Source organism: Dendropsophus ebraccatus, chromosome 5 (assembly GCF_027789765.1).
Source record: "Dendropsophus ebraccatus isolate aDenEbr1 chromosome 5, aDenEbr1.pat, whole genome shotgun sequence".
Classification (NCBI taxonomy): Eukaryota; Metazoa; Chordata; class Amphibia; order Anura; family Hylidae; genus Dendropsophus; species Dendropsophus ebraccatus.
In genome coordinates this window covers 27721087-27743610 of record NC_091458.1, presented here as the reverse complement: position 1 = coordinate 27743610, position 22524 = coordinate 27721087, and the positions used below count along the sequence as shown (strand labels likewise).

The window sequence follows — 22524 nt, the reverse complement described above, 5'->3', positions numbered from 1 at the left end:
TCTTTCCTCTAGTGCCAGCAATCATGGCAGTCTATGGCGGCCCATGTCTTTCCTCTAGTGCCAGCAATCATGGCAGTCTATGGTGGCCCGTGTCTTTCCTCTAGTGGCAACAATCATGGCAGTCTATGGAGGCCCGTGTCTTTCCTCTAGTGCCAGCAATCATGGCAGTCTATGGTGGCCCATGTCTTTCCTCTAGTGCCAGCAATCATGGCAGTCTATGAGGGCCCGTGTCTTTCCTCTAGTGCCAGCAATCATGGCAGTCTATGGTGGCCCATATCTTTCCTCTAGTGCCAACAATCATGGCAGTCTATGGTGGCCCATGTCTTTCCTCTAGTGCCAACAATCATGGCAGTCTATGGTGGCCCATGTCTTTCCTCTAGTGCCAGCAATCATGGCAGTCTATGGCGGCCCATGTCTTTCCTCCAGTGCCAGCAATCACGGCAGACATGCCGATACATGAGTATCTCTAACCACCAGTATCATGTCACCTCTTACCGCCAGGCCATCCCCAACGATTTTATGAAGTAGAAACCGATGCTATCTTTGAAGTCCATCTTGGGTGATCATATATCTAGGCCGATGACCTGTGCATGTTTGTGTCCTGCACTCTTTCTGCCCTCGGGATTGTGACGTCTGAGGCCACATAAACACGTATTCAGGCCAATGAGGGACTTGCCAATCCGCTGCCATATCAAGTCATATCAAGAGCTGCATTCAAAGTTCTGCTGAATAGCATTATAGGCAATGTAGTGTTTCTGGTCTGAACAGTGGCATATCTATATCTTCTTGTAGTTGTTCATGCATACTGATATAGGTATCATGTTTATGGTCACAACATGCCCTTGCATAATAGTCGGCAGGCTATGTTTAAAGGAAACTTGACATCACTTTGATGCTCCCCGAACCATGAGTCATTAGGACGGTCTCTGGAAGCTTCTCCTCAACCCACCAGCCTTGATAGACAGATCTCTTCCTATATCCGAACAGGAAGCATGCTATCAGTTATGGCTGGGATGGAGAGAAGCCACTGGGGACTCATGGTTCGGGCAGCATCAAAGTGATTCCAGGTTCCGTTGCTGCAACTTAACTGTGGATGTAACAGGAATCCTTTGCAATGCTGAATGCAGCTCTGGGTGCGACTGGAATATTAAATGGGTTATCCAGCAAAAAAATAAATAAATAAATCTTTTAAATCAACTGGTGTCAGAAAGTTATATAGATTTTTAATTTACTCCTATTAAAAAATCTCAAGTCTTTCAGTACTTATCAGCTTCTGTATGTCCTGCAGGAAGTGGTGTATTCTTTCCAGTCTGACACAGCGCTCTCTGCTGCCACCTCTGTCCATGTCAGGAACTGTCCAAAGCAGGAGAGGTTTTCTATGGGGATTTGCTACTGCTCTGGAAAGTTCCTGTCCAGAGCAGGAAAAGAATGTGTCAGACTGGAAAGAATACACCACTTCCTGCAGGACATACAGCAGCTTATAAATACTAGAAGACTGGAGATTTTTTTTTATAGAAATAAATTACAAATTTCTGGCACTTTCTGACCCCAGTTGATTTAAAAGATTTTTTTTGCTGGAGTACCCCTTTAAGTGATGCCTAAATCTGTATTTGCAAAGTGACAATATGACAGCCATCATCAGGTGATGTAGACCCAGGCATTTGCTTGTACAATCCCATATTTTATGAATGCCTCCCGGTCCTATAAAGGCATTACAAACGCATTAAGCTGAGCAGCAATGGGACATTAGGTTTTTCTTTTTTCAGCTGTAAAGCAGACGAAGCAATGACACGAATGAACATAGAGAAACGAGGGGGTTGGGGGAGGGGAGGCCATGCAGGTAGACACATTACACAAGGACAAGGAGAAAGCTTACTGCAACTTTTAATATCATTCCCAGTCAATGTCCTTTCATCTGTGCCAATATTACTGACTTTTATTACTTTTCGCTCTTGTCATCGCTCTGCCCTCTTCTCTGTGACGGTTATGACTTTGCCAAATTGTTTTTACATTCAATAAATTTATCCAGCCAATTCCATAGGTAATAAAATTTACAAGGTCAGAGAATATGCACTGATCAGAAATGCAATCAATTCGCCGCACCGGAAACCTCTCTTTCTGCGACGGGCGAGCAGGTAGGAGCGAACGGACTCTCGCGGGGAGGCTAGAAAATCAGGTGGGGGGAACAGTAAAAGCTTATGGAATCCGGTGCTGAATGAATGATGATGTATGCAGGAAGGTATCACTTAAAGGGATAGTGTCATTTCTATTAGTCTGATGTAAATCCATTGAATCCATAGTGTCCAGCAGGGGGCACACTTTCTATGGAAGTCAATGGTACTCATTGACTTATATATTATATATATATATATTATATATATAGTGCGCCCCCTGCTGGACACTTCATAGGAATTACAACTGATCCATGACGTCACGTTTTTTGAGAGAATATGAACACTCCATGATCTACTAAATTAAGGGAAATAGCAGTATATGTACATTTCCCATAATTAATATACATTAGGAATTTGTCTAGGATTTTTAACATGCCAGATCATTTTGAGCGCTTCTCCCTGACCGCTAGGACCCTGACTGATCAAAACGTTTGACATGTCCCTAGTGACAGGGACACTTTAAGGATATGCTAATCACATGTAATCCCGAAAGCTTGGATCCCCCACCCAGAATTATGGGGCCTGGCCACCCATTGGACTATCATACTAGTTGGCAGCCATGTTGTCATCAGCTGTCAGACACCAAGGGGGAGATTTATCAAAGGGTGTAAAATTTAGACTGGTGCAAACTATCCACAGCAACCAATCACAGCTCAGCTTTAGGCAGTGCTGAAAGGAAAGCTGAGCTGTGATTGGTTGCTGTGGGCAGTTTGCCCCAGTCTGAATTTTATACCCTTTGATAAATCTCCCCCCAAATGTCCATGGCCAGGGGTTGTCACAATAAAAAGGACAATGTAATGTATAGTTCATCAACTTTCCATCAGACTTTGTTTAAATTCCTTACTTTTGTTAGTATCTCTGCTTATAGTCAATGAATGAGCACAATGGGGGGGGGGGGGGGGGGGGGGAGGAGATGGTCAAAAGTTTGTTAAAATATGATAAAAAAAATAATCCATCTTACATCTAAAAAACCTGAAAGGGACACACCCAGATCCATGCATAAAGTGAGGTAATGTAAAACCAATCAATAACTATGATCAATGATGCTATGGGGAACTAACATCAGTATGAGAAGAGTTTATAACTACAACAAGGCATGAATGAGCAGAAACACCCTGTTGTTGTTTTGTTTTTTTTACGTATGTTGCTATTGACCCCATAGTGATAAAACTCTATCCTTGGGTCACCTACAGTATGTAGACACAAAGTTGCCCCTGGAAAACAACTCATATGATGCATTATAAAACAGGTAAAAGTTCCTATGGTCAAAAACATCCAACCTTTTGCTTTTATTTTTCATTTTTTAAGAAAATGCCTATATCTATGGAAATTAGTCAGCCCAATGCTTAGGTGCCAGATCGGCTGACTATCTTAGATATTTGGCGGTCTCCTGCCTCTGTTGACAAATGATGTCAGGGGTAAGGAGGATCGGGTACACTGAATTTTAACAAGCAATCCATTTGTTTTAAGATAAGCCACTGCCAGAGTTGTCTACCAGAAGTATATTCCTCCTTGCTCACTATGAAATACATGTTGGGCATGGATGTGTATAGGGCAGTCAGGGGAAATCCCTATTGAAGGTATATATCCCCCTTTTCATTACTAGGTACCCACTCCTCAAGCAAGGATTAGTCTATTAAAATATGCAAGTTTTATATATGAAGACAGTGTTTGAGCCTGGCAGACCAGAAACATGGGAACAGTAATAAAAGCATGATAAAGCTTTAGCATATTTTCCATTATCGTCTTGCAATGAACAAAAACTTGGGGGCTCGTCCGGGATTTGCGATGTCTTTAAACAACCCTGGGTACATGAAGAAAACAGTATTATGGGCCCAAAGGCTTTAAACCACAGTGACTGCGGCCTAGCCATAACACCAGACCAACAGCTGGCTCTAAGTAAAGACATAGAATTGGCTCAGTTGCCCCTAGCAACCAATCAGATTCCACCTTTCATTCCTCACAGATTCTTCGGGAAATGAAAGGAGAAATCTGATTGGTTGCTAGGGGCAACTAAGCCAATTCTACTTTACACCATATATTATAAATCTCCCCCATTGTGTGCACATTATTCAGGCCCTCGATCGGTGGCCCCAACCGCTGAACTTGCAATCGTTCCTCTAGGTAATCTATTTTCTGAGTCACCAAATGAAAGGACATTTTGCTACAATCCAATATGAAGTAATGATGATGTCAGAACTAAAAAAAAAACCTAGGACAAAGCTGCACATGCCCCTCAATAACATTAAGCATGCATTTTTCTCACTGAGAAGATTGGCTTTGAATGTTTTTTCTCCCCCCACTCGTCCTACCAATAGTGCAGTGTTCTCCATTCCAGCCAGGGCTGCATTCACACTTCCCATCTCGACAGGTTCCATGTTCATTGCAGCGCGGGTGACATGCCCTCTGGTCACAAGCTGCCCCCATCCAGCCCTCATCACAGCGGCAGCTGCCTCCGATGCACATACCATGTCCACCACAGTCCGATGCACAGATTTCTGCAGAAAAAAGATATGAACATTTGAATACATAATAACTATAGTCATAATAACATAGTCGATAGCTCTCACACTTGCCCCAGTCCAAATCATGTACATCCAACATCTAGTACGGATAGCAGCTATAAACAGCTCCTCTACTTTTGGGTAATACCATATCTGCCCTTTGGGGGCACTGCAGAACACTTGTCTATGAGGATTACAGTTGATCATTGAAGGTCACAACAGCAAGATAAGCTTATTGTTGGGGGACCTTTTTTTTTTAAAAAAAAAAAAATGTATGTAGGGAACAACCACTTAAAATTGAGAAAACTCATTTACATGGGGGCCAAAAAAAATTCCTATAAAAAAAAAAAATTTAAGTTACAAACCCCTTAGGGTGCGTTCACACCTACAGGATCCGCAGCAGATTTGATGGTGCAGATTTGATGCTATGTTCAGTTATTTAAATGAAATCCGCTGCGGATCTGCTGAGGATCCGCAGTGGAAAATCAGCTGCGGATCCGGTAAATGTGAATGTACCCTTAAAGGGAAACTATGAGCAGGTTGCAAGTATCTCTCCTGTAGTGCACAGGGAGCTGAGTATGAAGGTAAGTTTCTTAGCGTCATCCTCTGTGCCATTTATGTGTAGTTAGCAGTTTAACACTTATGCTAATTAGGTGTTTGGTGCACTGGGGGCGGGACTACCCCCAGCCAGCCCATTGATCTGTGCACTGGGGGCAGTAGCCCCACCCTAGTGCACCAAAATGCCTAATTAGTATATTAAACTGCTAACTACACGTAAATGGCGTCATGGATGAAGGTAAGAAACTTACCTTCATCCTCAGCTCCCCATGCGCTACAGGGATATATCAGCAGGTTAGATACTTTTAACCTGCTTCCATTTAAGATCTGTTTAAGGTCTGTTTTTGCCGCCGAAAGACCCAGTGTTTGATTTTTTAATGCCCCATGGGCCGACTGCTCACGTCCTTTATTCCTGTATTCTGGTACAAATAACTTTCTCAAAAGGATCATAGCAGGAATCGGCCTCCTTGGTAGGTATGCCCTAGCTATGGACATATTATTGAGGCCCATTCCATTCCAAAATTTTGATGGTGTTTGAAAATGACTGTCCAGGTAACCCCCCTTAATTTTTTATATGTAACCTATCCGAACACCACCAGCAAATTGACTGTCTCCATGGCAAGTTAGGAAGGACATCAATGACGGCTACGGCCGGATACCTCGCCATTGTCCAGGAAACAAAAAAAAAATTCCTGTTGCTCACTAATCCTTCCTGACAATAAGAATCTTATAAGCAGATTACAAAAAAAAGGGAGAGGAGAGGGTAAGAAAGGATGGACGTAGATGCTGAAGGTCTCCCATGATTGATTTGCCTATTTGTTGTCTCATTCTGTCCCCGTAAAGCTTTTGTGCCAGGCAAATCCAAAGGGGCCGGCATGTGGGGGGAAGGGGGGGGGGGGGAATCTCCTCCGCAGAACGTTACAGAAGTCATATTTAATTAAAAACTGGTTAAGTGTGAAAACAATGCAGGAATAAATGACTGATAATGCAGCCGAGTGCTACACAGTCTGCGTTGTAGCTTGTTAACCTGCCATCCTGACGGAATTTCATTAATTTCTGCAGCTTTTTTTCCATTTTTTCTTCCATATTCGATGCTCTCAGTAGAGATTGTTATGCTCGGCAAACAGTTATTTTTATACAGTAAAACAAGAAAAATAAATGTTGAGAATTTTTTTTTTAAAGTTAATATATAAACATTGGGTAACAAATATAAAAATAAAAATGTAATTAAAATATTTAAAAATATGTCATGAAAAAAATAAATGTAAAGAAATACATAAACATTGAGTAACAAATATAAAAATAAAAAAATTTAATTAAAATATTTTAAAATATATATATTTTAAAAAAAAGTTGAAAAATTTTAAATTGGAAAATTAAATTCAAAGATTTTTTAACAAGACTTCTATCGCTTGGGATCAGTATTGGATTCCTGCTTACAGAAGACCAGATAATATACTAGACGACTAGACTAGAGGAATACATTGTAGCGTTGATCATTGTAATCACATATTTGTGGTCATCGCCTACACGTCAGTTCCATGAATAGTGCGCGTCCCATGAAGGAGTCCGGGAATAGGACAATAGACAAGAACCTGATGTGAGAAATCCCGGGGATGCGTTGTGCCCTATACAAAGGCTGCTTTGTTGGGAACAGGATAATCTATCCGGTGCAACAGATTATCTCTGAAATCCTTTATCTCAGACTGCAAAGTTACAGGTGGCTGAGAATGAACATCAGAAGTCATTCTGTTACCTATGTGTACTTCTGTGTATGGCCTAGAAATAAGATTTTTTATAGAAACAACTGAAAAGTTAAAAAAATGTTTCTGCAGTACTGAAGAAAGTGAAATGTTAAGGTTAAATAGCAACCACAGTGCCCCCACTATATAGTAGTGTCCTAGATACGAGCCACAAGGCCCACCTTAACAGGGGTTGTAGTATAAAGCAAAGTTGTATGTACCAGATACGAATGTAAAGACTTACAATCGTGCTGCTTTTAGTAAGGTAGCTTTTACATAACTGTACTGTTTTTCTCCCCCATGGATCTAATCACTTCCTGGTTTCCTCATTGAACTGTGACCCTGCTGTTGCCAGGCGCAATTCCCTTTGTGTGTAGGCTCAGTAGAGACCAACTGCCAGTACTTTGTAGAGATTACAGTCTTATGGAAAGGTACAGACACCGGCACTACTGCCATGTAGTTAGGACTAAATGCTGGATGGGTGGAGTATTCCCATTATGTGTGGTGCTCTCTTGCTGAAGATGAAGGTATACAGTCTCTAAATCGTCACATAGAAAAATGCAAGGGCACTCATCGATCCGTACTTGTACTTTATTGTTCCAACTTGTTAAAACATGGGTTTGCAGCCGGCGAGGACGCCAAACATCTTCAGCATGACAGCTGTTTCGCGTTTACACGCTTCATCAGACGAAGCGTGTAAACGCGAAACAGCTGTCATGCTGAAGGTGTTTGGCGTCCTCGCAGGCTGCAAACCCATGTTTTAACAAGATGGAACAATAAAGTACAAGTACGGATCGGTGAGTGCCCTTGCATGCTTTGTAGAGATTACAGTTGCACTGAGCATGCAAAGTCCATTTTAGTGGGTTGTAACCAAGTGCGTCAGGATATCAGAACTATGCAGTCACAGGGGGTACTAGGAAGTCTATAAAAACCTTCACCAAATGTCATTAGCGACTGTTGACTATATTCAGAAAATCTATCAGCACCATAAAGCATGTAGTGAAGATCACATTACACACCATCACCTATTCACAATATTTCTCTAATCTTGTGGATAGACATGGAAACCTAAAAAATGTGTGTGTGTTCTTTTTTTGTTTTTTTTTAAATCATTGAAAATTCAGATCCTGCCTTCTCAAGAGCTTCGATTAAATAGTATGGTCCAATCATTCCATCAAGAAAAAGAAGAAGGATAACTCCTTGTACTTGCCAAGACGCCGGTGACATTTAGAGATAATTCGAAGAGTTTGTTTAAAATTGGCCCAACTTCGAACAAAAAAACGCAAATTGCATTTAAACTGAACTTGAGACTTTATATCAATTAGTAAAGCGAGTTTCGTTCTGAGGCAATTCAATTCTGCCTTATTAGTGCTGACCTGATTAGTTTACAAAGCGTCTATAGGGACCGGCAGAGATAATGAGATAACACACAATAAGTTCTTAAGAGCAAAACTTTGCCAAATATAGTTTGTTTAACCCGTTTTATCCTTGTAAATGGCATCACTGTTACCATGACAACTGGTACGAAAACGACAACGGTACGAAAACCCCACTGTACAAAAGTGGGCAGTATTATAGTAGACCTGCGCGGTGGTACACGGGGCAATATGGCTTGATCAATTCATATACAGACACTCTGGTGTTGATTTTTAATATAGGCCTAGCGGCATTAGTATAAGCCATAGATGGGATGTGCAGCGGTTCCATTCTCTCCAGTTCGTGTATTATAGTAGTTATATTCTTGTATATTGGAGCAGTATTATAGTAGTTATATCCTTGTATATAGGGGGCAGTATTATAGCAGTTATATTCTTGTATATAGGAGCAGTATTATAGTAGGTATATTCTTGTATATAGGAGCAGTATTATAGTAGTTATATCCTTGTATATAGGAGCAGTATCATAGTAGTTATATTCTGTATATATAGGAGGCAGTATTGTAGTAGTTATATCCTTGTATATAGGAGCAGTATTATAGTAGTTATATTCCTGTATATAGGAGAAGTATTATAGTAGTTATATTTTTGTATATTGGAGCAGTATTATAGTAGTTATATCCTTGTATAAAGGGGGCAGTATTATAGCAGTTATATTCTTGTATATAGGAGCAGTATTATAGCAATTATATTCTTGTATATAGGAGCAGTATTATAGTAGGTATATTCTTGTATATAGGAGCAGTATTATAGTAGTTATATCCTTGTATATAGGAGCAGTATTAAAGTAGTTATATTCCTGTATATAGGAGAAATATTATAGTAGTTATATTCTTGTATATAGGAGCAGTATTATAGTAGTTATATTCCTGTATATAGGGGCAGTATTATAGTAGTTATATTCTTGTACATAGGAGCAGTATTATAGTAGTTATATTCCTGTATATAGGGGCAGTATTATAGTAGTTATATTCTTGTACATAGCAGCAGTATTATAGTAGTTATTTTCCTGTGTATAGGAGCAGTATTATAGTAGTTATATTCTTTTATATAGGAGCAGTACTATAGTAGTTATATTCTTGTACATAGCAGCAGTATTATAGTAGTTATATTCCTGTATATAGGAGGTAGTATTATAGTAGTTATATTCCTGTATATAGAAGCAGTATTATAGTAGTTATATTCTTGTATATAGGAGTAGTATTATAGTAGTTATAGTCTTGTATATAGGAGCAGTATTATAGTAGTTATATTCTTGTATATAGGAGGCAGTATTATAGTAGTTATATTCTTGTACATAGGAGCAGTATTATAGTAGTTATATTCTTGTATATAGGAGGCAGTATTATAGTAGTTATATTCTTGTATATAGGGGCAGTATTATAGTAGTTATATTCTTGTGCAGATCAGCAGTATTATAGTAGTTATATTCTTGTATATAGAAGCACTATTATAGTAGTTATATTCTTATAGATAGGGGGCACTATTATAGTAGTTATATTATTACATAGGAAAAAGAACTATATAGTAGCTATATTGTTGTACACAAAAGACATTATTACAGTAGTTATATTCTTCTAGTCCAGCATACAACAAGGATGTAATTTAGAAAGATGAATCCATAAGCAACTTCTAAGGCTGATATACTGCTAAGCACATGGCAAATATTCAATATTTCATCAGTTATCTGTACCGCTTCATAGAGTGAGACGGAACTATTTACTCTCCCTCCATGTTTCAAAAGCACATCCATGTATTTAATAAACTGTAATCCCCGCTCTGTCTTCTTGTCTTCCTAAATCGATAAGACAATGCTTATTGAGCGCTACAAATAAGAAAAAAAAAAAAATTCCCTGTGAATAGATGTCCAAGCGTACACATGTGAAAGAATGGCTCCTGTGAAGGAGACTCGTTGCCAAGGGCTGCGATTGGCTTTTGACCTTCTTCCATATCAAGATCTGAAAAAAGCACTTGTCCTTTGGCAGTTACCACAAGGGGCCAATACAGCGAGGAGGAAGTTCAGCCCGTGAAAAAGATTTTCAGCTTTTTACAAGGATCCAGGAGGAGGCCTCGTTTTTCCCATTAAAGTCACAGATTGCACAGTTGACCCCTGACAAGGCTCTGAAAACCCCTGAAACTGTAGAAGATTAAGGAAAAAGCTAAAAATACAAAATCAAAAAGTCCCACGAGGGGCCAAGCCTGCCAGAAGGCCAAAGAGCGGGCGCTTTACTTGTGGTGCTCATCTTCTATCCTTTAGGCCACGTGTCTGAGGTGGTTTGTTACACAGATGATCTGCATTGCGATTGCCCTACTTTTTAGGCAGAATTAGGCACTTTTTGTAATGAGCCCATTCGGACAGAGTTTCTAAGGACACTCCGCTGTGCTGCAGTCCCATCAATAGCCTAAATATAGTGGGTTCTAGACCAATACACAAGACGTACTAGGGGATTGCTAGACACCATTAGGAGTGAATTGGTGTTATAGATTTAGCTCCTTGTTGTTCCAAAATCTGGACCTCTAAAGGGGTACTCCAGAGAAAAACTACGTTTTTGGTGGCAGAAAGTTATACAGGTTTGTAAATTACTTCTATTAAAAAATGTCAAGTCTTCCAGTACTTATCAGCTGCTGTATGTCCTGCAGGCAGTGATGTTTCTTCCTAGTCTGACACAGTGCTCTCTGCTGCCACCTATGCCCATGTCAGGAACTGTCCAGAGCAGTAGCAAATCCCCAGAGAAAACCTCTCCTGCTGTGGACAGTTCCTGACATGGACAGAGGTGGCAGCAAAGACCACTGTGTTAGACTAAAAATAATACACCACTTTCTGCAGGACATACAGCAGTACTGGAAGACTTGAGATTTTAAATGGAACCAATTTACAAATCTGAATAACAAATCTGATACCAGCTGATTTAAATATTTTTTTCCCCCTAAGGGTACCTCATTAACCTCTAGATGACCCAGGACGTAACGGTCATTCTGTGTCTATTATGGATTCTGTGTCTATTATGCTCTATAGAGGGGGGGAGAGGTCAAGGGGGATGAGTGAGTACTGAAAGAATAAAAAGTTGTCCTGAAAAACACTACATCCTGAAATCATCTTTAACTAGGATCTCAGATCCCTGCCAGATCTCACTGACCTTTCGGACTTGTGAATCCAGCATTTTTTGTGCGCAGACAGTCTCCAAACTGCTGGGCTGCTTCTCTGCATTTCCTGTTCACTCATCCCCCTCGGCCCCATAGGTTATAATGGACTCCGTCTTCACTTTGCTTCTCTGTAATGAAGACATCTTTTCCCGATAATGCCCATATAAGTAGTGAGAGGGGAGGATTGAAAACAGCTTTCAGAGTACAGAAAGAGGCCTTTTTGCCTAATAAAACCTATTACGGAGTTTCTTAAAATCGTTTGTACTATTGATTTCTGCCAAAAAACTGTCATCTGGTGGGAGATCAGGGTGGAACCAGCTGCTGGGCAAAACTTTTTACAGCTGATATCGCAAAAATTGTTTAGTATGAGTCAGGGCCATTTCTAGGGCCGGGTGGGCCGGGCCACCGCACGGGGCGCCAACAGCTAGGGCGCGCCCGGCGGCCTCCGACAGCGCCCAGCCCCCTGTACTCACTAAATCAGTAGGGCCTCCTGCACCGCTTCGCCCGCCGCTATCGTGCGCCCCCCGGGAGGGGGGGGGGCGGGGGGGTGGTGGTGCTGGTGTGGGGGCGCGATGGGTCCGCCGAGGTGAGCTTCCGGCACAGACAGCCTCTGTCAGACAAGCCGGAAGCTCACAGCTGCAGCCCCGAACCTCTCTCCTGCTCGATGACGTCATTTGTGCTGGGACCGCGGGGCTGCAGCTGTGAGCTTCCAGGTTGTCTGACAGAGGCTGTCTGTGCCGGAAGCAGCTCACCCCCGCCTTGTAACAGCATCAGAAAGGCGCCCCGGGCTGCTCCCCCTGCCCCCCCCCACTGCTCCTCCTGCCCCCCTGTTGCTCAGCCTGCCCCCTCCCCCTGCCCGCAGACTGCCCCCTTCTGCTCCCTATACTCCCCCTGCCACCTTAGCTGCCCCCCCACCTGTCACCCCAGCTGCCCCCATCTTCTCCCCCTGCCACCTTAGCTGCCCCCCCTGCATGTTACCCCAGCTGCCCCCATCTTCTCCCCCTGCCACCTTAGCTGCCCCCCCTGCATGTCACCCCAGCTGCCCCCATCTTCTCCCCCTGCCACCTTAGCTGCCCCCCCTGCATGTCACCCCAGCTGCCCCCATCTTCTCCCCCTGCCACCTTAGCTGCCCCCCGCCTGTCACCCCAGCTGCCCCCATCTTCTCCCCCTGCCACCTTAGCTGCCCCCCCCCCTGCCTGTCACCCCAGCTGCCCCCATCTTCTCCCCCGGCCACCTTAGCTGCACCCCTGCCTGTCACCCCAGCTGCCCCCATCTTCCCCCCGCCACCCCAGCTGCCCCCATCTTCCCCCCTGCCTTCCCAGCGGCCCCCACTACCAACTTAGCTGCTCCCCCTGCCCATCTGCTCTCCCTGCCCCCCGGCCGCTCCCTCTCCTCTCCCTGCCCTCTGGCTGCTCCCCTTGCTCCCCCCAGCTTCTCCCCCTCTCACCGTAGCTGCGCACCCTGTCCCTGTCACCCCAGCTTCTCGCCCTGTCCCTGTCACCCCAGCTGCGCACCCTGTCTCTGTAACCCCAGCTACCCACCCTGTCCCTGTCACTCCAGCTTCTCGCCCTCCCCCTGTCACCCCAGCTGCTCCCACTGCCCCCCTAGCTGCTCCCATAGCTTCTGCCCCTCCCGCTGTCACCCCATCTGCTCCACTTCTAACCCCAGCTGCTCCCCCTGTCCCTGCCCCCTAGCTGCTCCCCCTCCCCTAGTCACCCCAGCTGCTTCCCCTGCCCCCCTAGCGGCTCCCCTTGTCCCTGCCCCCTAGCTGCTCCCCCTTTCCCTGCACCCATAGCTTCTCCCCCTCCCGCTTTCACCCCATCTGCTCCCCTTGTCACCCTAGCTGCTCCCCCTGTCCCTGCCCCCTAGCTGCTCCCCCTCCCCCAGCTGTTTCCCCTGCTCCCCTAGCTTCTCCCCTTGTCCCTGCCCCCCAGCTGCTCCCCCTTTCCCTGCATCCATAGCTACTCCCCCTCCCACTGTCACCCCCAGGTGCTCCCCTGTCCCCTGTCACCCCAGTTGCTCCCCCAGTCACCCCCAGCTGCCCCTCTGCAAATGAGTTGTGGTCGGAGAAGTCTTCATGATGGCTGCGCCAGATGGAGAGTAAAGCAAAGAGTGAGTGAGAAGACGTCACCTGTGAGTCTTTAGTAACTGCACTGTAATCACTTCTGTAGTTTGCAGAGCCTGTGTACCATTGGTGTCTAAATGGGTCAGTGTATTGTTTGCGGTAGTGTACTGACACAGCCCCGCGATCACTAGAGTACACTAGCGCAAACTTTTAAACTAGCTGCCAACAAACTAGCTAGCAACAGCTTCCAGCACTACAACTCCCAGCATATCCTAAGGGCTGCAGACTATCAGTACATGCTGGGAGTTGTAGTGCCTGCAGCTCTTGTAGTTGGGTCCTATACACTGGATGCTTTGTGGCATATAAGAATACATAGATCTGTGGGGGCTCAGTGCAGGGAAGTGACCCCAGAACAGCACTAATAGGGGATAGAACAAAAACATCTACCACTACCATATTAGTGATGTTCTGGGGTCACTTCCTTACACTGAGCCCCCACAGATCTATGTATTCTTATATGCCACAAAGCATCCAGTGTATAATGCACCTAGGATCCATCTACAACAGCTGCAGGCACTACAACTCCCAGCATATGCTGACAGTCTGCAGCCCTCAGGATATGCTGGGAGTTGTAGTACAGTGTAGACAGATTTATTGCTCTACCTTCAGGGCTGATGGTTGTCACCCACAGATTGCCGCTACCGGGAGCCTCTGTACACAGTGATTTGTTGAAGGGTTGTCCGCTAAGAAACTACAACTCCCAGCATACCCTGAGAGCTGTATAAATGTAGGGGGTTCTCAGAGTTTTAGTTCGACTGAAAACACATGGGATTTGTCACAGATACAGATGTCTCAGCATGCAAGGAGCCTAACATGAACTCTAAATACAGGCCTACTCTAGACCAGCAAGGTTTCTCAATCTGTGCCACGCAGGTTGAGGGGTTACGGCAGGAGGCATCAGGGACCAAAAGGAGAGGACCTTAATTTAAAAAAATCAAGCCAGGGCTGAGCAGTTAGAGCACTGTCGGCTCCTGTCACACGGAACCGACAGTGCAGTGTGTACACACTGCTTCTTCCTAGGGACCCGAATCTTGATAAAAGCCCCCGTTCCTTTCCCTGCGCTGAACTGAGTAAGGTCCAGGAAAGGGGGGGGGGGGGGGGGCGCTTTTATCAGGATTCGCCCTGTTGCCAATATAGCCTAGAAACTGCCCTGGTATAAGTATATCAAACAGAAACCTCTCCCAAAGACCAGATTTCGTATGACCACTATACATTATGTATCCATATTCATTGAGCCCATAGAAGATCCCATTTTAATGCTATTTTGTAAGGTCTTCTCACTGTGGATAAAAATTCAGGCAAACCAAAAATTCCATTGTATAGAAGACATTCCTTGGTCATAGGCTCCTGGATGATGGTAATATATTTAATAGTATAAAGTCAGGCAAAAGTTTTGGCCCAATCTAAATACAAAATATTTTTAGTGTAATTCGACTAACTACAGGTCACACAGGGTCCCTATGGGAAATTCTCCAACCTTAATAGGGAAATAAATTCTATTATGATTCACGTGAATTTTGACCAACATCAGAAAGTGCCTCTGTTTTGTACAGCACAATGTGAATTCTGATCTACAGGACGGGGGTATGGGCACACAGATGGGACTTTCGCTGTGTAGGCTTTACACAACCCATTTGTCCTGTACCTCATGCCCTGTAAGCTGATGTTACCGACCATCTGGTAGTATTTTTTTTTTAGATGTGAATTAGCCGTCAGCTTATAGACCATTAGTGGAAGCGCAGCCACTAAGAAACCAAACGTGACATACAACATAATAAACTGGTGTGAAATGTCAAGTGTTCCTGTGTTTAAGCAGCATGGAGGCGGCCATTTTGTCCTGGGAAGAAAATTTAATGGAGTTCTTGAGTGTAAGTGAGATATAAATATACCTTATCCTTACTGATTTTACCATTATAAAATGGACAGGTATATGTTCTGTAAAGATGTAAGATGGACTCTCAGTTCTCAGCTGCAGCTAGAAATAATTTTATAACCATAACTATGATGTAACTTACTTCCTGCAGAAAACCACCTCCAGTAGACCCTTACCACTAACTAGTCCTATGCCGAATAATCATCTATATAATACTATATCAGTAATTGTTAAGTACTAGATTACCCTAGCCTTCCGGTGATATTAGATTACCCATGACCACCCTAGATTCACCAAGGATATAAGATATTAACCTATAACTAACCTAGACAGCCAGGAATATTACATATTCCATAACCATCCTAGATGTCCAGGGATATAAGATATTAACTTATAACTAACCTAGACAACCAGGAATATTACATATTATGCCATTACCACCCTTGATGTCCGGAGATATAAGATATTAACCTGTAACTAACCTAGACAACCAGAAATATTACATATAAACCATAACCACCCTAGATGTCCAGGGATATATGATATTAACATAAAACTAACCTAGACAACCAGGAATATTACATAATATCCAATAATCACCTTTGATGTCTAAGTATATAAGATAATAACCTATAAATAACCTAGACATCCAGGAATATTACATATTATGCAATAACCACCCTAGATGTCCAGGGACAGAAGATATTATCACATAACCACCCCAGATGTCTAAGGATATAAGATAATAATCAATAACTAAACTAGACATCCAGGAACATTACATATTAACCCCCAACCACCTTATTGCTCCAGGGATATTAAACATGAACCTATAACTGTCCTAGACATCCTGGAATATTAGGGATTAACCCATAACCAGATTAGTGCTCCAGGGACATAAAAAATGAATGCATAACCACCCTAGTGCTCCAGAGATATTAGTCTAGAATCACCCTAGACCTTTAGGGATATTAGGTCTTAACCCATAACCACTGTAGACTAGCAGAAACATTAGTTATTAACCCACAATGCCTCTGTGCAGCTATTCCGGAGATAGATAGAGATAGAGGTTGATCGACCATCGTCTTTGTCTGTATACAATGTATCAGAGTCTTGTGGGTGGAAGGAGTGATGCTGTACTGCCTTATGTACAGTGAATAAATCACTATATCTTCAGAATGGCTGCACATAGTAATGCAAGTCTAATACTATTGCACAGTAATGTATGCAGCATAAACTTTAGTTTTCTCTTCATCATGTCTCCGTCTTATCACGGAAACCTTTGAGACAGAACAGGCTTGTGACCTTCCCATGGTGGCCTATATTTCTTCATCCTGAATATTAAGCACGAGCCCTCTTATCTCTCCTGGAGGACATGACGCCTCCTCTGGAGAGCTTCACACCCTCTAAATGAAGGCTTTATAGCAAGAAGAGGTGTGAATATCACCCGGAGATGGCGTGTGCGCCTGTGTGGCCGTGTCCGTTGGCATCACATGAATTTAACATGAGATTTCATTTGCAAAGCTTGGAGACCTCTAAGCCCCAGGGAGGTCCTCTGCTTCATCACAAGTGTGGGTTGATCAATGAGATATGACAATGTCTAGAAAGATACATTAGACACACAGTGGGAATGCCAGCACATGCATGCTGCTAGCGGTTGGAGTTTATCCATCATCGGTTATATAAAAGGCAGTATCATATTTAAAATCTGTTTAGTCAACTGGAAAGATTGTGCTTAGATGACGGTACGGTAAATGGAGGCTTCTGGGTCAGCAAGGAAAACAGCTGTCAGGATGCTAATGATTGCAACAAGCCTGCGAACGGTGTGGAACGCGGCAGTGTAAACATCAAGGCGTAAAAAGAACTGCAAACAGGCAGATGTTATAGCACTACAAATCCCAGCATGCGCCTGGAAGCTTGCAGGGGGCATTACAGGGGAAAAGAAAGTGCACAAAAATTTTAGAAGAGCTAAACCGGCCTAGTGTTTTTTTTTCTTGTGCAAGCTGGACCGGCCGGCTGTCTGGTATACAGTGCCAGGTCATGTAAGAGCAAAATTATGATAAGTCTTAGGGTGGGTGCAAATTATGGAATAAGCGCGGATAAGTTCCAGCGGATTCCGTTGCTAGTACGCAATCACAGTTGCGCGCCTTTCTTCCGGCTATATAGACACCATTCTATGGGCGGGCCGATTCCGCTATCCTCCGAAAGAATTGACATGTCAATTCTTTTGGCGGAACGCGGCATCTGCCCATGCATAGAATAGTGTCTACGGCATGGACGGAGAGGCGTGCAGCCGTGAGCGCATACTAGCGACGAAATTTGATGGAATTTATCAGCGGGGATTCCGTAATGTGAACCCACCCTTAGTAAGCAGGTGGACTGGTATAGCCCCCCCTCCTCAAAAATTTTTTTTTCCTTTCTTCTGAAGGTGATTACTCTACTTTTAAAGGAGTACCCAAAAAAACCCAAATCAACTGGTGCTAGAAAGTTATACAGATTTGTAAATTACTTCCATTTAAAAATGTCAAGTCTATAGTTTTTTCAGCTCGTAAATGCCCTACAGAAAGTGTTATATTTGTTCCAGTCTGACACAGCGCTCTCTGCTGCCACCTTTGTCAGAAACTGTCCAGAGCTGTAAAGTTCCTGAAGCCACCACTAGAGGCAGCATTCATTGTGTCACATTCAAACCCAACCCTTGCTAGCTAAGCGACACCATTGTCAAGCGAAGTGACTAAGGCGTATAACAAACGTGGGGAAAATCATATAAGCCATTTTTTTTATGGAAATGAGTAGCAATAGTAATTCTACCCCAGTATGCTTGTAAGGAGTCATCCAGACGTAGAAAAACATGGCTGTTCTCTTCCAGAAAGAGCGCCACTTGCAGCTCAGTTCCATTGAAGTGAATAGAAAAGAGATGTAATACCACACACAACCTGAGGACAGGGGTTGTGCATGATAGTAGGTGTGCTTTTTCTAATCCTGGATAGCCCCTTTAAGTCTGTAAGCAAACAGAATTTTATCCTATAGCTCCATGGTTATGACAGATTGGAGCTTCTACCGCTATAAATATATTGCATATTAGAAAAGAACAGGAAATGCTCTCACGTCTTCAATATAGGGTTGGTTCACACTGAGAAATTCTCGCAGATAAATTCAGCAGAATTCTGACGCCGGTACACGCGCACGGCCGCGCACCTTTCCACCGGCTCCATAGACACCATTTTATGGGCCGGCTGATCCGTATTCCGCTAAAAGAATTGACACGTCAATCCCTTCACCGGAATGCGAAATCAGCCTCCCCATAGAATGGGGTCTATGGAGCCGGCGGAAAGGTGCGCGGCCGTGCACGTGTACCGGCGACGGAATGCCGCGGAATTTATCCGCGAGAATTCCTCAGTGTGAACCCACTCTAATACCCAGTAATAATGTGACAACTCCCAAGCTTACCTATTGAGCAGTCATGACCAGTCCAGTTGGGGTCACAGGTACAGACACCAGTTTCCGCTTGGAAGGTTCCATGGCCAGAACATTGATCCAAACAGGTAGCACGAGGATTCTCACAGCTTGTTCCACCCCAACCAACTGCACAGTGACACACGCCTTGTACACATACACCTCGCCCGGAACACGTGGGGTCCATACAATCCACTAAAATATATAAAGGAAACATTGGTTTTATAGCATTTTCAACACAGTAAAAAACACTGTCAAATTTCAAATATCCAACTTAATCTGGAATATACCAATATTCATTAGATCTATGGCATATTTATCAGTCATTGGATTGTTACCAATGAGTCAATCAGGTAAAAAGTGAGCGAATGGAGGGGGGGGGGGGAGTATTACTAAGAGGGTGCATATGACCCTATGGTTGAAGTATAAGGGTGGTTGACCCATGAAAAGGGCAGCTCGGTTGACCGATTAGAAGGGTTGGTGAAGCGTACAGCCTCACTGAGTCCCAGATTTTCTCAATCTTGTTAAGTGTTCCTTTCGTTGAGGCCATTAGCTTTTCATTGACCATATCATGATCCATCCTTCTCTCAACTTCAGAGAAGTCATGGGAATTCTCTACCAAATAATGTCTCCCAGGGATTCTTCATAAAACTGTGACTTGAATAAGACCCGGGTCCACAGCTGGTAGACCTTGGGGCAGTTTCACCTGGCTTGGTATAGATCACCTGAGGAGGGAACCGTCGAAAGCGAAACCTTGAGGGTGTTATTAAAGCCTCTGGTGCCATACCTTACTCCATTATGTGGTCTTAAAGGTAACGTGTTTCAAGGCGGGTGGCTAGGGAGGTCCTAGTATTTTTGAGGAGAAATTAAAAAACACTATGAACATTCTTTGAGAATCATTGATGAAATTGGTATGGGGTCAATGAGCTGGAGCAAAAAGGTGAAGATGTCACCTCATCGGGGAACGAGGATGGATTATTAGCGATTAGTGTTGACTATTTGGATTCATGCCCAATTCCGTATTCTGAAGATTAGAGTCGTAGAACACCATAATACGGCAATCCTAGAGGTCTTGTATTCTAGGTGTAGGTTCACATTGAATCAGATGCCTTAATACCTCCCGAGCTCATCATAAAAGAATATGGGGTCTCATCTCCCATGGGAAATAAACTTAACATACTGAATTATTCTTTCCCTTGACATCTAGCAGATAAAGGAGGACTCTAGATACATCATATATCAGCTGACATAGCATAGCATAACCGGCTGGGCATGAAGAATAAGATATGGCCACCAATTAAAAGATTTTTTTTTTTAAATCGTTCCCTTTAATAATTTTTTTTAACTATTTTTTTTTTACTTAGTTCTGTTGACATTTCATTTTCTCGCTTTACAAGATACAAAACAGGGAAGTCGTAATAAACTGCCTATTAATGTGAGGCTAGAATGAAGCCGATGGGCAGCGTTCTGCAAAACACCATAGCAGATGGGATGAGCGCTGTGCGAGAGGAGCCTCTAACAGATGACAAACACAGAGCGCTCCGTCATTAATCACTTACTCTGAAGGTCAATGGGAAAAGAGAGACAGGTTTTTAAAAGGGTCTCTGTCACATAGAGAAGGCTATTCTGCTGCCTCAGCTCCCCGACCCGGGATTATGAGAGGAGAATGTACGTGTCACAGCTCCCCATTTATCATAATCCTATGACCATTTTTCATGTTGAAATGAGATCCTTTCATGAGAGGGCTGATACAATGCCCATTATCACCCCCCACTCCCCAGGATTTTTGGCTGCTTGCTCTGGGACAGGATTAGATACACTTTCTTTGTTGGGCTTTGATCCTTTCTGAGTGAGTGGACCATTGTGAATATTGGGGTGAATGCCACCTCAGGGGCCTTCTTGGCTCAGAAAAGTTGGATACAAGACAAGAGAGATTAAAAAAAACAACCTCTAACCACATCCTGTATATTAGGGACTCTCCGATTAATTCAGATTCAAAATTACAGTAAATTCTTGCACATAGAGGGCAGTATTATAGTAGTTATATTCTTGTATATAGGAGCAGTATTATAGTAGTTATATTCTTGTATATAGGAGCAGTATTATAGTAGTTATATTCTTGTATATAGGAGGCAGTATTATAGTAGTTATATTCTTGTATACAGGAGCAGTATTATAGTAGTTATATTCTTGTATATAGGAGCAGTATTATAGTAGTTATATTCTTGTATATAGAAGCAGTATTATAGTAGTTATATTCTTGTATATTGGAAGCAGTATTATAGTAGTTATATTCTTGTATATAGGAGCAGTATTATAGTAGTTATATTCTTGTATACAGGAGCAGTATTATAGTAGTTCTATTCTTGTAAATAGGGGGCAGTATTATAGTAGTTATATTCTTGTATATAGGAGCAGTATTATAGTAGTTATACGAACTGGAGAGAATGGAACGGCTGCACATCCCATCTATGGCTGATACTAATGCCGCTAGGCCTATATTAAAAATCAACACCAGAGTGTCTGTATATGAATTGATCAAGCCATATTGCCCCGTGTACCACCGCGCAGGTAGTTATATTCTTGTATATAGGAGCAGTATATAGGAGGCAGTATTATAGTAGTTATATTCTTGTTCATATGGGGTGAGCGTCTTGGTTATTCTTGGGGTGCAGTACTGGGTTTATTATATCCTCAACTATAGAGGGCAGTACCCGGTTAGGTATGTTCTTGTCTATATAGTGCAGTAGAGGAATAGATGATATTAATATAGCCAAGTAGCTTTAATTGAATTGCTGAAATACCTAAAAATTGTCAACCACTTTTGGGAGACTGTTAGCTGATACACTGTATATAAGTCAGCAGGGGGTGACTATGTATTCCAGTTCATATAAACCTCATAAGTCTCAACTTCCACTATTAGGGAAAAGCTGTGAACATTCATGACAAACAGCAAATGGTCATGTTAACAACCTAAATCCTCTTAATCCATATAATTAATCTAATTTTTACAGTAAAATTGCATTCTTAAAAAGTGCAAATCACCAAACGGCACCCATCGTGAGAAGTGCGAGAAATATCGACTCCAGCTGTGCTGGCCTAACACTTGTGATCAAGCTGAGCTAATGAAATCTGATCCATCCTATGTTCTCCAGCCAGGGATGAACTGGACGGTGCTGCAAGGCTTAAATAATTTATGACAAGAGCTTCTCTAAGCCAAAGCAATTGTTGAGTTAAGAAGAGGAGTGATTTTTTTATTTTCTAATATCCATCTATCTGATCTGTTATCTATCTGATCTATCTATCTATCTATCCATCCACCTCATATCTATCTACCTCATATTAATCTAATATTATTAAAAATATTATTAATATTATTATTAATTATTATTATTATATGTTTAAGTAGACTTTTCTATGGTAAGCATTAAAAATCTACAACAACTAAAGGACACAAAGAAGAGATAAGTCAACTGCCCTCCCATCTCCCCCAACCCCCCATGTCCGGTGGACAC

General features: G+C 42.8%; 1 protein-coding gene across 11 annotated transcripts in view; it reads right to left on the bottom strand.

Moving 5' to 3' along the window:
• The window catches only part of TENM4 (teneurin transmembrane protein 4), an 890102-nt gene that overhangs the window by 61021 nt on the left and 806557 nt on the right, over positions 1 to 22524 (bottom strand). For all 11 annotated transcript variants that reach the window (XM_069969727.1, XM_069969733.1, XM_069969734.1 and 8 more), the window contains 2 exons: positions 19004 to 19204; positions 4487 to 4672 (listed from right to left, as the gene is read on the bottom strand). In XM_069969727.1, the coding sequence (XP_069825828.1) occupies positions 4487 to 4672; positions 19004 to 19204 (387 nt within the window). The remainder of the gene's footprint in view (positions 1 to 4486; positions 4673 to 19003; positions 19205 to 22524) is intronic.